Here is a 16,523-nt window from a genome sequence, read left to right as displayed (position 1 = left end):
AAATCACACTAGCTGGATAATATAATTTAATCTTGGATTGATTTTTAATTTATTAAAATTATATAAGTACGTTAAATGAAAGGATAAATTTGATTATTTAATCTCTACATGAAAATTTTTAATATGATAAGTTAAAAACATAAAAGAGTTTAAAAACGTGACAAAAAGACGGAAAGAGAGTATTAAATAAAACCGTCGCGGGGAGGCATCAAACAAAAGAAAAATTTGGGTTGAGAAACCACTGAATAGACCCATATGAAAGCCTAGGCCCCTAGTTATCAGCAAGCTATAAAGTGTATTAAAGTGAGCACTTAAAACAGTAGGCACTGCTCAATCCATTCAATAATCAATTTACTCCTCAGGGCTCACCAAACAAGGAGGCAGAAGCAGAGCAAAACCCTCCACCACTAACCAACCCCCTTTCTATGCTTCAACCTCAAGTAAATACTCCAAATAACAAGAAACACAACCCCCAAGACACAAACATATACCATCCACCAACAACCATTCTCTATCCTATTGCCATTAAAGTTAACCAGCCAACACTTCAACACTATAAATATACACAAATCAAATCCACTTTGTTACACGCGCTACACTCCACTCACATCAAACATAACCATTCAACACTACAAATAGACAAACAAAATTCACTTTGTTACATGGTAGAGTCTCTCACTCAACATCCAAACATGGAAAGAAAACCTCCATCAAGACTGTTACCACTTGCTCTAATTTCACTACTACTACTACTACTACTACTCACCACCAGAATCCATGTACAAGCAAGAACCACCCATGCAAGCCACCACCATCACCACCATCATAGAAAAAGAGAGAACTGTGACCCTCTCTTCCGCTTCCTCTTTGGACACTGTGGCCGTTGGCCATTCCCTAACAACCCTTTCATCCCTCCTCCCTATATCCCTATTCCTTCTCCAGCCTCTACACCTCCACCTCTTGTTCCATCTCCTCCACCACCTGTATCTCCATCTCCACCACTACCACCATCATCCAATCCCATATTCACTCCACCACCACCACCACCACCGTATACAGATACAGCACCACCTTTGTTCCCTATATTCTCCAGTCCACCGCCTCTTGTTCCACTTGATTTGCCACCTCCGTATCCCTTCTTCCCTCCATCACCAGATGTCTTTCAGCCACCGTTAGTACCAATAGATGAACCAGTAATACCTCCGCCATTGGTGCCGTCTCCACTGCTTCCAGTGGAAACAGATCAACCAGTGGTGCCTATTCCACCTTCTCTTCCTTTTGATGGTACTATCCCTCCTTTCATTCCTCCTGATTCTCCCTTCAACAACTGAGCTAGCTGATCTTGTTTCTAGATGGTTGTCTGCCTTATCTTAAGGAAAGAGGTTTATGTGTATTTGATGTGTTATCTGAGTTTTGTAGCTACTGGTTGCAGAAAGAAGAGTTCTTGCTTGTTTATTGTGTTTTGTGATCAGGTAAAGTAGTTTGTAAGATACGTGTGCATCATAACGACTACAAATTTGAATGCTTTAATAAATTGTTAAAGCAGGAAAAAAAAAGAGGTGAAAACAGTTCCTGAGGGATTCTTATATACATTTATTCTAGGTACAGTAAACAAAGTATGAAACCAAGGGAGAATAACAAATGTGCTAGAGCAACGCTTAGAACAACTTATCACAAAGCGTGAAGCATACCAGGAAACAAAGAGAGGTCACTCAGGTCCTTTTCCTGACCAAAGCCTTGGAAAACAGTGTAAGTTGTCCTCTGGTCAGCTGGCTCCATCATCTTAACTGCCTAATATACAGAGCTTACAACAAAATATTTACCATAAATTTAAAAAATGGTAGTTCCACGAAAGGAACTTACATTAATATCTGTCGCCAGATGATCCAAATATCCTCCTCCGGAGTCAAAATATCCCACTCAAGAATCCCCTACACATGCAAATTATGAAATAAACAGTTGTATCACTTGAATTTGGGCTTAAATGTTAAAACTTAAACGTGAAGGAGACCATACCAAATCCCTCCTGAAGCTGTTTTCTCCTTGTTTCTGCAAATTCGTGAAAGCAAATCAAGTTTAGCTTCAGACATGAGTGTTATATGATTAACCGTTGAAGGCTGTCTAACCTTGGTTTTCCCTGGAATGCATCATTGACTTCATCAATGGTAGGTTGTTTCGGAAATGTGGCTACAATTACATACTTTTCCTTCCCAGAGGGCTCGTCAAGCCTCTTGTATAATTCATAGCGGTATGGATAAGACATCCTGCGAACATGAGCTCAACAAAATTGGGTTGAGTTCAGATTCAAATCAGATAGGTAGCAAGATAAGGATCAAGAACATGAATTATTTTGGAAAGAAAGTTCATTCTGATGAACAAACCTCAGAGCACCCATTATTGGATATTGTGTGCCAGCATAGTAAAGAAGTCGAAAGGAATAGCAGCTTTCAAATGATGCAGTATACTCCAATCTCTTGTCCCTTCCCATTGTCTTCAAGATCCGTACTCACGGTTAGATGCATGTTAAATGAAGTATTCAACTAAGAAATGACATAATAACAAACAAAAATGCATGCTTACTTGCATTATACCACTGGATCCAGGTAAATCCTGAGAACATAAAGTAGATGAAAATCATGAGAAATAGTGCACCAAAAAAAAGTTAAGCTGGCTGTAGAATGTGCTTAGATTAGGAATTGAGCCAATCTCCAGTTATTTTAGAAATTAAAACTCAGTGTTGAAGCAATTCAATCATGCCTGGTCCAATTAAGAAATGGCAAGGTTGTGGTGCTGGAGACTATCAATAAGGGTCATATCCAATTAAAAACCAGTGTATACAACCTTCAGACGAGGGTTGATTAGAATCACAGGTCGGTCACCAGCTGCATCTGTCATGGCCTTCATATCCTGCATGTTGAACATGGAGGCTGATGAGATTCGATTCTATGTTCTGCAAGACTCAATACTCCAAAAAAAAATTAATAAACATAGTTTCTCACAAGTTCCTCACATCAATTATACAGTTGCCAACAGCATTTTGGGGAGCCATTAGAATAAATATGTCATCATGTTCATCCACTTCTTTGGCACCTACAATTAAAAATTTGGCCATGGACAAAGAAACCAGGATCCATCAATTTCTAAACAAAAAATAAATTCATGGTATTCATCTAAAAAACCAAAGAAGAAAGCATTATAAAATCCCAGCCAAATAATAAGGTCAGTTCCAGAATTGCATACCTATGGAGCCAATATTAATGAAGGTGCCCTTGGCACCATAGTCACCCCAATCCATATAATCTAAAATGCGGCGAGTGCCAGCCAGCTGCAATGGCATTCCAGCAAGCGCACCTTCTCCCATGGAACCCTGAACACAAACCTAACAAAGACAACAAATAGTTAGCCGCTCTGAAAATGATTTCACTAAATGAATGCATCAAAAACCTGATTCTAAAGTTGTCTCCATGAATATACCTTGACATGCTTTCCATCATCAGCAAATGAAAGAGCAAGGGTTCTTACAAGTTCCATCAGAGTACCTATTCGATAAACGTCCTGAGCAATTTAAGGTGTAAGTCCGGAAGTTATTCAGTGTTGAGATGAGAAATATTTCCTTACCATTTCAGGGTTAAGCTCTGGAATATTGATCTCAACCTGTCAATAAAGTAAATCAATCAAATCCATGCTATTTAGCTAATGAATAGAAGGAATGCATCTTCGGAAAGAAGCCAGTTTAGTTAATTGACAAAACTGAATCAAAATATCAGAAACTTAAAAGTTAATTAGGTCAAATTTTGCACTATATAAAAAAGCAAGAATTTCTTAGATTGGGAAATTAAAGAATTTGAGTGAGAAAAAAGAGTCAGAAACTCCTCTTTTTGTGAAACAATTTAAAAACAAAGCCTGATGGGGAAAGGGCAAAAATATGAGGTATAGTCATAGCTAGCTACACCATAAGCAACCAAACTAAAAGCAAAAACAGTAGGAAGGATAAGTTGCTTACATGGGTAAACATAGGCTATGTGTACTTTATCATATCCTACTCACATGACTTCTCAAATAACCAAGGATGAAGCAGCCACATAAACACCAAGAGAATGAAACAACTAAAGCTTAAATATGAAAATGTACAGCTCAAACTCGAACAGAGCCATTCTTCAGATAAGTAGCAACATTGGGCTCCTGATAAAATCTTTCTTCCAAAATTATATTAGAGAAAACTTGATAGGTGAAGCCACATCAAAATTTTGTTAAAACCTAAGAAAATGTATCCATTAGAAACATTACCGCAATCTATCTATGATAGTATGATAGTCATGAATCTGACACTATCCACTAACAAGATCAGAAATGATTTGAACAATTTTCTAACTCAAAGGAAAAAGTGAACGCATCTGACCTTCAACCGAAATCTTTTGTCTTGGACAGCCCTTTGAGTAGCTTGTAGCACATCCTCATAGAAGTACTCTCTTATTTCCCGAGAATGAGGTATATTATTCAATCTAGTAGGAATCCCTCGCCAATTATCCTGGGAAAAAGGGTTTACTACAAAAAATGATTTAATGCAACCTAGTCAATATCTAATGGTTGAATAGTTGCAGTGTGTCATTCATATCACGTATTTAGCATATATGTGTTTTTCTTAATTCAAAGCTAGATGTTACAAAATAAATTTGAATGCACCTGGCTAGAAGATCCCAATTTCAGATCAATGCTTTTCACTGGTGCTAATTTCCCTGATATACAAAAACATGAGCATAGAGCCTTTAAAATATTATAAAAACTTGAAAAATACAGGTCAACTGATGGAGCAGATTATGAGACACAACTGACGTGAATCAAGAACAATAATTGCGTAAATATGCGCAAAAGAATGAGAAGTAACAGATATCACCACCTAGATTAACAGACATGTTCACTGCCACCACATCCAAATTAAGTCTCTAATATAATATTTCTGAAAACAAAGCATACCAACAGCTGAAGAACAGGAAAATAAAAATACACGATTAGCAGGCACTTGAATATTTAGACATTTGTTAGTATATAAGATGATGTATATTAGAAATAAATATTGGGATTGGTAATAGGACCAAAGTCCGCAATTCATTTTGAAGATAGACAAATGACTACCATCTATATCAAGAATAAACTTAGATACAGATAAATGAAGATCTCAAGACTACATAAAAATAGATATTGCTTTGGGATATTATAGATGACACTGTACTGGTCAACAAAAAAAATCTCAAAGATAGTTATTATCAAAATGAGGATCTAGAATGGCACTTTTTCCCTACAAGCGGCTTAATAATTTTAAGTACATTCTTTGAACATATGAGAAGCATGAATCATTAGTCATGAAAATCTTGCAGGCAGGACCTTCTAAACACCTCAAAGACTAAGAACATTAAATCTTTGGGATATATCTTTCTTTCCCACCAATGAGCAAGCCAACAAATGAATCCTATCACAAAGTGGGGAGCAGACAACAAAAGTGTTCTTTATATATCTTGCTACCCTCTGACCAACAAGTTACTGGAAATGGGAGGCCATATAAAAATAATATAAAGTTCAATCGCTACTTTCAAGTGCACTTAATGTGTAATCAATATTTTAGAAGAAACCATTTGCATGTATCTTTGTTTCTTGAAAAACCAGCTGACAGATTGATCTGGACACAAACAGGAATGAGATAACCATTTTCTCTATGAGTCTGGCTTCCTTTGAGCCAAATGTTGCTGGCAATGGTTAATACATAAGAAAATGTATGGAGGTCAATCACTAATTTCAAGTGCACTTAATTGGCATTCGATCAAAACCAACACATGGAATAAAACACTGTCAAGACTTGCAAAGGAAATCACAGCTTGCAACTGAAAATTTCAAGTGATCCAAGATCGCAAATTTGCTGCACCTTCACAGATCCGCTGCAACAAGGAGTCTATTTCTTCAAAAATGACTTCTTTTGGGCGGTTTCCATCAACCTAAATACTTAGAAATCATTGAATTTGATTAAATTCATTTTTAAGCTTAGTCTGGAGAATTATCAAATAAATTCCAGATGCGAAGGCACCTTAGTTAACAAGTCCATGTACGTCGAAAAGATAACTTCAGCATTTTTCTTGTAGGTCTCAAGACGTGACTTAACCTAGCCACACATGACAAAATGATAAAGCATAAAACTCTTCATATACAAAATGGAATAGGAAGAAGAAGGCACACACCTATAAATAGCAATAATACATAACTAATCATAAGGTTGTAAAAACAAGTGCATAGGGATCCTTCTGAAGGTATTGAATCAATGATCTTGACCATGTTTTTACCACATTTGCAAATAACAATTGATGAGACATACCAAAAGAAGTCCCAGTGAGTAACGAGAGTTTGCTGAACATTACCTTCTCTTCAGTGTCATCCGAACGAGTAATAAGCCGGGCAGAAATATCTTCTGTCTCTGGGGGGAAGTTCTTAAGATGATAAATCTTTCCTGTCAAGGGATCCAATCTTCTTCCAACACATCTGTCAATTAGAATTTCATCAGGAACCTGCATATGAAGATAAAGTTATGTCAAATGACTTTGTGTTTGTGAGGTTAGAACTTATTAGCAACTTACAGCAAGACTGTAACATTAGCTAAAAAATCATTAGCTGCAATAACTGAGAAATGATGATCAAGAATTCTTGTTAAATGATTTTGCGTTAGTGTGACTAGAAGCCTACTAAGTAACATTCACTAAAAAATATCTGACGCTGAGGAAAGAATACAAACAAGATGCATCTAACAAGGCAACTGACAATACTGACAGGTGACAATTAAAAATCAAGTAGCTTACTATGACTTATATCATGTGATGAAGGAGTCTTATAGAAGTTTGCTCTGTTTATCACATCTTCATGGATCTCCAAGACTCTCCTCTTCTCCAATTTCCAATTATCATGGCATTCAGTTTATATGGCTGACATCTCAGTTTAGTGAATAGGATAACAGACCATTACCAAAGATTATGAGCTCTAGCATCCTATTGCATCGTCTAAACAGAACCTTGGAGCCTAAGATGTCCACTGATATGATACTGCAGCAATAAGTTCAAAGCCAGCACATACCATGGACTCACAAAAGCACTACTGAGCCTAACTCAAGAATCATTTGTCATAAAACAGATGAAGGTATGTGAGAGGAAACATACCACCATTTTTACCCATAAGCTGAAACCTAAATTCATGATATTGCTGACTCACATTGGAAGAAGTACATTTTAAGTACTTAGGTATTGTTCAAGATAAAATAGCAGCAGCAACAAGAATGAGGCACGAGGCATAAGGCAACATACATCAAGAATGATGAAAACATCTGGCCTAATTTTCAGCTTTTCAAGACTCTGTGCTTGTGCAGGACTCCTTGGGTACCCATCAAGAAGCCACCCTTTTTCCTTTGCATCTGGTTGGGACAACCGTGCTATCACCATCTACAAGGGAAAACGACATGAATACCAACTAGCCACACAAAACGACTCAAGAGAATGGGCTGAGCAAACTCTACCTCGGTGACAACCTCATCAGGAACAAGTCGGCCACTTTCCATATACTCTTTCGCTTTCATCCCTACTTCTGACCCTGATGACACCTCAGCTCTCAAAAGGTCTCCGGTTGATATATGTACCAATCCATACTACAACAACAAAATCTCCAAGATCTAAGATCACATTCAAACACAAATTCAAGAAACAAACTATCATCTCACCTTCTCCACAATCATCTCACACTGAGTCCCTTTCCCAGATGCCGGAGCTCCAGAGATCATAACCTTCAACGGTTCCCTGGCCAAGCATTCCACTCTCCTCAAACCCTGCACCCAAACAAACCAAACAATAAGCTAAAAAACAGAGATACCAACAATGGAGATCTTCAATATCAATCACCGACTTTGGATCTAGGGTTTCGGATCCTAATGTTCTTAGAATGGATCGAAACAGCGCAACCACGGCGAGGAAATGGGAGAGGGGTAAGAGAAGGAGGAGGAGGAGAGCATGGGAACGAGAATGAGCGATGGGTTGGGCTTGCGGCAGAGGTAGCGGTGGTGGCGATGGCCGCCATTGTTGTTCTCCAGGTCTGCTTCTCTGAATGGATTGGAATTTGGGATGGTGAAAAGAGAGAGGGAAAAGATTGGTTTCGAAAATGACTTCGTTATCTTCCAGTGCTTTCCCGGCCTCACAATTTCTGAATTTTAATTTTTCCGAAAATTAATTTAAAAGAAAAAAATTTACTTTGCGGACCCTGAATATTTTGGAATTTACTTATTAATTAACTCCCTTGTCTTAAAATAAATAAATAAATAAATAAATAAATAAATTTCTTCACATGTTAACTGTATGAGTTGATCATAAAATGTGGGAGGGTATTTTTGTGAAGTAATTAAACCCTCTTGTCAAATTATCTATCACATTTACCATTTACATAGAGATTAAGTATAACGTTTATTCGTTTTGAAATACAAATCGTTTTGAGAAAATTTTATTTTCCAAAATTCTATTTGTCTTTTATTTTTATTTTTATTTTTTTACTTATTCATGAAGAAAAAAGTCATTAAAAAAAAAGACGATTCCATCCGAGTTCTATGTCTCATATGAGAGCCTAAAAGGTAATATTTTATTTATTTCCAAATTTTAATCTTTGTCAATTTTTTAGGTTATATAAATGAAAATAGTCAAATTTATAATCTCAATAAAAAAAAAAGTTGTGGTTTGAAGAAATAAATAGTTTAGTAATTTTTTTCTATTTAAAAAAATTAAAATATTTAATATTATTCTTAATTTTTTGCATGATTTTTGAACATATGTATTTTGGAATGTAGATAGTATTAAAATTCCTCAAATTTTTAAAAAAAATAGTATGATAATATAATTTTACCCTTATATTAGAATTATTTACTCTTGTTAATACGTACTCTCTAAACTAAATAGACTTCATTAAATAAAACGAGCACAGAATTCTTAAAGTGGGCCACTGATTTTGGAAAAAAAAAATCTTAAGTAACTAGATAATTTGGACCGAAATGAGTATATATTAATAATATTAATCATAATTATAATTTAATTTTTTTCTCCCCTCTTATCATATTTTGATTATTTTTCAAAATTTACATTAGCAAGGCTAGAGTACCAAGGATCATAATCTTTTTATTTGTTTTATTTTTAAATTAACTCAAATGATAATAACTAAAATAATTTATCAAATCAAGTCGATGTTCGATCGATCATATCAATTGCATTGATTTAACCCAACTCATGCAAGAAAAAGTCATTCCTTCGTGTTAATGATTATTTTGTGAAAAAAAATGTTTAGTTTTATCCAAATTGACTCATTTAGCATGATGCAAAAATAAAAAATAAAATAAGTGAAATAATAAGAAAATTCCCAACTTTTTAAAGTAATATGTGGAATGTGATAGTGTATTTTTAATAAATATAATAAAATAAAAGTGAAGCAAAATACTACAAGATTCAAGGTTTACTTGTAATTTAAAAGTTTGAGAAGTGTTTTTTGAGAAAAAGAAAAAAATCAAAAACTATAGAATGATATTTATACAAACAGGAAAACGAGTTGTGGGCAAAAAGCCAAGAAAAGAGTGGAGCTGAAAAGTTCAAATCATGGTCAATTGTTTGAACATAAAAATATAAAGTAAAGATGTGTAATTGAATAAAAGAAAAATAATGGATATAATTGTCATTTGAATTATTGGTACATATAATTGGTAACGAAAATGTCTAAAATCTTAATAAAACTATATTAATTAAACTCAAGTATTTTGCGTACTTGTCAAGAATATTTTGAAATCTTAAAAAAAAAAAAAAAATCAACCGATCGATTATGATGTTGAATTTCTAAAGATTGAATTCTCATATAAACTAAAAACAATCTAATGTTTCAATTATATTTATATATAACAAAAAAATATTTTAAATCAAAATGTTTATAACCTAGTGCTGCTGTTAGTCTCATTACAAAAGATATTTTTATGAATACTTAAAAATTCTAAATTCAAGTCTTAATAGTATATAGTATGCAATGGTCATTGGTCACATGTCATCATATATATATATATATATATTACAATAGATCATAAGCGGCTTCCATTTTAAGTGTTCATTAAATAGTATATAAGTATGAAGGTGCACTAATTACGGTGATTTATCGACTTTCTAAAAATTTATTAATTCAGTCAAGCGTCATATGGAGCAATGAAAGTCCATCATGTGCACGAATAGAAGATTTACAGAAACCATACTCAACTGATAAGTCTCTCTTATAATGTAATTTTAAAAGAGAATAATATAATTTTTGAATTCCTTTCACATGGGATTTATCTTCGTCTAGTTACAATATTGTAAATGGTACATAATTTAAAAAACAATGGATAAACTGTACTACTGTAATATTATGGCATAAAAATTTGACACTGCAAGTGTCTATCTATTATTAATGTGATTGATGATAGTGGTTGTCAGGTATATTAATTTTTATATAAAGCTTTTTTTTCAACCATATTCTAAATCTATTTAATGTTAAGCTATTTATTTAATTATAATTATATTAAATTTATATATATATTTTTGAAAATGTGAACTAGATACTCTACGCATTAAATAATCTTTAATCATGTCTTTTAAAAAAAAACCCAACTATTAATATTCCCTATAAAAGTTAATTGCTTACAGCAGTGGTTTTATATATGTTAATTTAAAAATGTAATAATCTTACAAAATTCATGAGTATTCAAACATTTTCATAAATAAACTAAAAATTATAAATAAAAAGATAGTGTTCACCTAAAAAAAATTTAAATAAATTATTTCAACAACAGCAATAGCTTTGGCATTAATTTTTCATTATTTATCAAATAAACATTTTATAATTTTATTTTACCAAATTTTTTTAAAAAAAATAACAGTATCATTAATTACAAGATCTATTGGAAAAAAAGGCATTTGACTACTCATCACTAAAACAAAGACCAAACCAAATTAAACACAAAATAAATAAAAAAGGAGTTATTTCAGGAAAGGGTAACCAAGTAAATTCACAAGCCCACTGGGTTGTTTTTTCACTAGCATTCACCACAACCCTTCATTAAGACTAAACTACCCCCAATTCCTATCCCATTCCCATTACTCATCCCAAGGCTATATCAGTAATTTCATCTCACAAGTGGTCTAGTTCCCCTTGAAAAAGGCGTGGGTGTGTTAGGGGCTATTACCCCTATTTTTAAATTAATTAATTATTTTTTTAATTAATTAATTATTTTTTTATTCTTACTATATAAAAACTCGATAGGTCCCCAAACCCTCATTCTCTCTTCTCACTCATCCACCATCCACCTCTCCTTCCTCTCTTCTCACCTTCTCGCTCTCTCGCCGGAAGGGTTTGGGATCTTGATTCCCGTGGATCGTGGGCGTTCTTAGGGCTCCGGCGATGGACGACGACGACTGGACGTGGTACGCGCGCAAGCACCTCGCTTTGGCGGCGAACGAGCTCATCTCGCTGAGAGATCCGTCGAGAAGGGTGCCATGGAGGAAGCTCATCCCTCCTCGGCTCCATCCTTCTGTGCGATGGGGAAAGCGCAAGAGAAGGACGGGGAGACGTGACGTGGCGAGTCCTCAGACGCCGTTGGAGTTCTCTTTCAACTTATCTCATGGCGGCTCCAGCGCCGGCGAGAAGCGCTCCGACGCCGATGGCTTGATTCTTCTCCCCGTCACACGACCCTGCGTGGAGACGAAGGTACCTGGATTTTTAACTTCTTTTTTTTTATGACGAAAATACCCTTCACTTTTTTGCCCCTACAAATTTTGGAATATATATTTATTTTAAATTAGAGTTTTCTGAACGCCGTCATGCGAGTCTCGTGTTTTGTTCCTTTAATTTTTTTTTCTAAGAAATTTTGGTAAATTTTTTTTTTTTGGGGCTAAATTTGGGGTTGACTCGGATGGGGGGTAGTTTAGTCATTCTGGTGAGGGCTACCATCCGACCGTCGGCTCAAACTTAACCCTTTCTTCTTTTTCATCGGGCCGCGGGTTCGCCGAATCCGGCAGCAGAATGACGGAAATACCCTTCCCCGAGGCGGTCTGGTTTGCCATCCGACAACCTTTCTTGGAGGGGTAGTTTTGTAAATCTCGAAGTCGGTGCTTTGCGGATGGGTTTTGAATGCCACGCCTTCTTTATCATCGGGTGCGGTTTCGCGTGGATGGTGAGGGTGGTGGAGAGTGGCAGTGGGTCCCATCCCTCACCCCTCAAAAAAACCAATTTTTTATCCATTTATTTATTATTACTAAATAGTAATTAATTATTATAATTAAATTAAATTAATTAAATTACGGGGACCGGGGGGAGAAACGGAAAGAAAGAAACCGGTCACGATGGCCGCGGAGGAGCGTGGGGGCCCGCTTTGGGCGTTGGCGTCTGTGATTGGCGTTTGGTGCTCAGAGCGTTGCTTCTCATTGACGATAAGACCTTTTTTTTTTTAAATTAATAAAAAAATATATTATTATTATTATAATATTAAAAAAAATTCCAAAGCTTGTGTAGTAGTGTCTATCTGGTATTTTCTCAACCAATCCGTGTTTGACGCGTGGTTGGGGCTGACGTTTGTTTCTCTGTTCTCAGGTGGAACCGACGCCTCCTCGGAAGCCGATCAGAGCCAGAAAGAAGGTGACCTTCTCTCTCTCTCTGAGTGTCTATACTTTTGTGTGTGTTGAGGTGGACCAATGAGGATGGGCCACATGGTGGGGTCGTTGTTTGGGTCGGGGTTTTATTGGGTGTGGGATGTAGGGCCACAGGACATGTATTGTCCGTGACTACTACTACCACCCGTAGTACCTTGCTCTGGAGAAGGATTAACTATATCTATCCAATATGGAGTTAAGAGTGTGTTTGTTCACCGTTGTGTTGTTGTAAGCGAACTCTCACCGTGTATGATTTTTTGTTGTCTGGTGAACCGCAGACACTCCCGGAGCTGCAAGAGGAGGAGAGGTCTTTGCTTGGAGAGCGACAAGGATACCAAAAGGTCTGTTTTTTATCATAAAAAATGGATTTTTTTTTTTTTGGTATTGAATTTTCGTGAAGGAATGGAATGGAATGGATTGTTTGTTGATTGGTTGAGTTGGTTTGGTGAATAGTTACTAGAGGCGAAACGGAATACGCTTCAAGTACTGGTGGAAACGAATGAGAGATTGAGGAGGACAAAGGTAAGTTGAGCGTTTCCTTTCCCCCTTTTTTTTTTTTGTCTTACTTTTGGTACATTGTGTTGTTTGGTGTTGCATTTATGTGGGCTCCACCAACCTTCTCATGCTAAAGTCACGTTTGGTGTGCACTTTTATGACACTTCATAATGCTCGCTTCATGAACAAAAATGTGCTTGCCAAGTGGTTATTGTTATTGTGTGTGCGCGTCAATGACCATGTTTGGTTAGAGACAAAGGAATGAGAATAGAGAGTAGTATTAAGAGAAAGCTGTTTTTTTTAATAATTTTTTATATTGTGTGCTTTGTGAAGTGCGCTTATGGAAAAGATCCCATCTTTTTTTTTCTGTTTCTTAAAAATGGGTTTTCCGTGCAATCGGCCTTCATTTCCCTTCCAACCAAACAAGAAGGGGCCGCTTTTGTTCTCTTGCATTTCTTATAGATTCGGTAATTGATTCATTTTCTCTTTGACCAAACAAAGCACTTCACTTTTTGGTAAAATGTTTGTTTTCATAGGAAATGACCTGTCAATTTTAATTTAGTACTTGTGGTAAGGGTGTTCTTGGTTTGAAAATGAAGTTGATATTTTTAAGCGACATACTTGTTTTCTGTTAATTATTTTTACGGAGTTCTTACCAGCCATAAGAAAAATAAATGATTTTTGTTTTGCTTCATTTTTAATCTAAACAAAGACAACCTATAAATGTTTAGAAGTACTACTTTGGTACGACTATTAGGTTCTGTAGCCCATCTGTGGACCATTAATGGCGGTCATGGAACAATGCTACAACTACAAGTCACGCTGAGATTTGATCTCAAACAGATCCTTCCTGGTGATCCCTGCTATGTCAGGATCCTTTTCTGAATATTGAATTCTGCCCTAGAATTCTGCCGTAGATTTCTGCCAATGTCTGCTCGTGAGTAATTTTCTTTTGAATGAATCAGACCAACTGTGTGTGTGTGGGTGTGTGTGGGGGGTCTTGGGTGTATTTGTTGTGCTATTGCTATATTTTCTTGAGTTAATAGCCTCCATACTAGTAGGGCTGAGCATTGCAGCCTTTAGCGGTTTTCTTTCTAAGGGAGTGATACACACTTTGTCTTCCAACCTCCTGTATTGTATGACACTATTAAGTACACCTAGATTAGGTTACTATTGATTGTTATGGGCTATTAACTGTGAAGTTATTATGAATTAAGACCATTTTCTACTAGTATATAAAGGTAAGGTGTTCCCAACCAGTCTATGTTTATTTCTTTTGATCCTTTTGAAATTTCTCTGAGAAGTTAGAAGTACAATCCACTTCAATTTCATTTTTGAGTGAAATTTGTGGAGGTGGATCTGTTGGTCCCAGAGTTTCCTATGTTAAAAATTCCAATACTTGTAATAGAATTGGCTCCTTGTTAAAGTTTTCAATTGTCATTAGCTAACCAAAATAGTTTGGCTGACCTTGAGAATGGTATTACAGACTGTTTTGGAACTACATGGTTTACATAGTCATGGGTGTGAATAAAATTTGGCATGATGAAAGATTTAGCCAGACCTATATGTCATTCTATTTATGTTAGATATTATTTCTTGATCATTTTACCTGCCTTTGTAGTAAACCCCACCCATAGCAGTAGCAAGTGATTAATCTAATTAAAAAAATTCGTAGGTTAAAACAATTATTATCTTAATGAAAATCTTTGCTCAAAGTCACGAGTAAAACGGCTCAACAAGTTTTTCCTGCTATCAACAACATTCTTTCTGTTCATTTTTGTCGTATTTTTAAGCTAAGTTTCCCTTTGATGTGTTGATGCTTAAGATTATGTCAATTACAAATGTGAAACCGTTTTGAGCACAATCTAATATCATTCCGGGTGTTTGAAAACTCTACAACTTAGTCATGTGTATGCAGATACCGATATCATCAAGCACACAATATCTATTCTTGATGTATTTACAGGGAAAATTTCTAATCTTTGACAAGCATAATTTGTTTCATACAGCTAATATTGCAGTCGGAGCGAACAGCAGTGACATCGGAAGAACTTCAGCCTCGCAATAAGGCCGTAGTCGAATTACCCGATCTTAATGAACTACCTGATCTCAATGATCAAGTGATGCAAGAAACCTCTTAATAAACAGAGACTACAGACAGGCCATGTTCATCATTTGCATGAACAGCCCCAACTGTATATATATGATGAGATCCAGGTAGAATCAGTATGACTGATCATCGACAAACGGCGTCGATGCCTGACGAGATATAGCTCGAAATTAGTTCTTTTGTTTTTTTTGAGATAAAATAGTGAATAGGCTACTGATCTAGAGAACCTCTCTCTTCTTTGTGGTTTTTTTTTGGTTGGCAATGAGATTCAACCCTAACTCAATTAATGTGTCAAATAACTTAGGACTATTTGTTGCTGCAACTGGGAACCCCCATAAATTTCATTCTTTTTGAGGCCTTATCCACCTCACTTGTCATTCCTTTACCTTGTTAACTGTATAATTAAATGCGGAGACTTTATTTTATTTCTCCAATTTTGTGCTTTTTATTTTATTTGCTTGTTTTTGGGAGAGTGATTTATCTTGGGAAATTTTCATGTTTGACACTATGAAAAGCTAAAATTTTGGATATATATATATATATATATATATAGATAGAGAGAGAGAGAAAAGGGTTTCTGTGTCCACGTAAACAGTAGAATTAAGATAATGCACAGTGAGAGTTAATTTTGTGTTAATTTATCTAAATTTGAAAAACACTGTTTATCCCATTTTTAACTGTGCACTATTTATAAACACAATAGTACTGTTTACTAAATAGTGTAGAACCGTTGGATTGAGTTCACAGATTATAAATCTTTACACATACTCATATATATATATATATATATATATATATATATTAGAAAAAAATATATATATAGTGCCACAAAACGTTAATATTTATGTATGTAGTATTTATATGTTCACTTTACTCAGGTTAAGAAAGTAGATAGTCTTAAATTTATAAAAAAAAAGTTATATCAGTTTTTAAAATTATTTTTATTTAAAAATTCATCAATGAAGATTTTATTTATTTCTCTCTATTCTAATTGTGCCCTTTATTCTCTCCTTTAAAATAGTGTTTTACGTTATCAAAATAAATATTGAAAAATATAGAAATATGTTCAAAATAAATAAAATTAAAAATATATATTTACTACTTCATAAATGTAGTGCTTCATAATCAATTATAAAATGTTTTAATAACATAAATATAAAAATAAAAACAATGTAATGATTTTGTTTTGTGAATTT

At 35.1% G+C, this 16,523-nt stretch overlaps 3 protein-coding genes across 5 annotated transcripts; 2 read left to right on the top strand and 1 right to left on the bottom strand.

The window, feature by feature from the left end:
* Positions 1–662: 662 nt before the first annotated feature.
* LOC120268655 (36.4 kDa proline-rich protein-like) lies at positions 663–1,331 on the top strand. Its single transcript, XM_039275961.1, has one exon. The coding sequence runs from the start codon at positions 663–665 to the stop codon at positions 1,329–1,331; it is 669 nt and encodes a 222-aa protein (XP_039131895.1).
* Positions 1,332–1,548: 217 nt separating this feature from the next.
* LOC120269153 (probable adenylate kinase 5, chloroplastic) lies at positions 1,549–8,164 on the bottom strand. Of its 3 annotated transcripts, none has more exons than XM_039276469.1 (20): positions 7,930–8,164; positions 7,748–7,852; positions 7,547–7,675; positions 7,338–7,472; positions 6,405–6,551; positions 6,077–6,151; positions 5,918–5,987; positions 4,684–4,736; positions 4,400–4,528; positions 3,619–3,654; positions 3,475–3,555; positions 3,241–3,379; positions 3,011–3,090; positions 2,842–2,907; positions 2,581–2,610; positions 2,382–2,491; positions 2,127–2,264; positions 2,017–2,049; positions 1,864–1,931; positions 1,549–1,791 (listed from the first exon to the last, which is right to left on the bottom strand). In XM_039276469.1, exons 1-19 carry the CDS (start codon positions 8,098–8,100, stop codon positions 1,907–1,909), a joined length of 1,752 nt encoding a protein of 583 aa, XP_039132403.1. In that variant the 5' UTR covers positions 8,101–8,164; the 3' UTR covers positions 1,549–1,791; positions 1,864–1,906. The 3 variants fall into 3 exon arrangements, with proteins under 3 accessions (XP_039132403.1, XP_039132404.1, XP_039132405.1); XM_039276470.1 differs by having other exon boundaries at positions 1,549–1,787; XM_039276471.1 differs by having other exon boundaries at positions 1,549–1,782.
* Positions 8,165–11,357: 3,193 nt separating this feature from the next.
* On the top strand, positions 11,358–15,752 carry LOC120269491. The gene is made up of 5 exons (XM_039276824.1): positions 11,358–11,781; positions 12,664–12,708; positions 13,001–13,063; positions 13,176–13,244; positions 15,227–15,752. Exons 1-5 carry the CDS (start codon positions 11,476–11,478, stop codon positions 15,356–15,358), a joined length of 615 nt encoding a protein of 204 aa, XP_039132758.1. The 5' UTR covers positions 11,358–11,475; the 3' UTR covers positions 15,359–15,752.
* The last annotated feature ends 771 nt before the right edge of the window (positions 15,753–16,523 follow it).

This window comes from Dioscorea cayenensis, chromosome 9 (assembly GCF_009730915.1).
Source record: "Dioscorea cayenensis subsp. rotundata cultivar TDr96_F1 chromosome 9, TDr96_F1_v2_PseudoChromosome.rev07_lg8_w22 25.fasta, whole genome shotgun sequence".
Classification (NCBI taxonomy): Eukaryota; Viridiplantae; Streptophyta; class Magnoliopsida; order Dioscoreales; family Dioscoreaceae; genus Dioscorea; species Dioscorea cayenensis.
The sequence above is the reverse complement of the archived record's forward strand: the minus strand, read 5'-3'. Positions and strand labels throughout refer to the sequence as shown.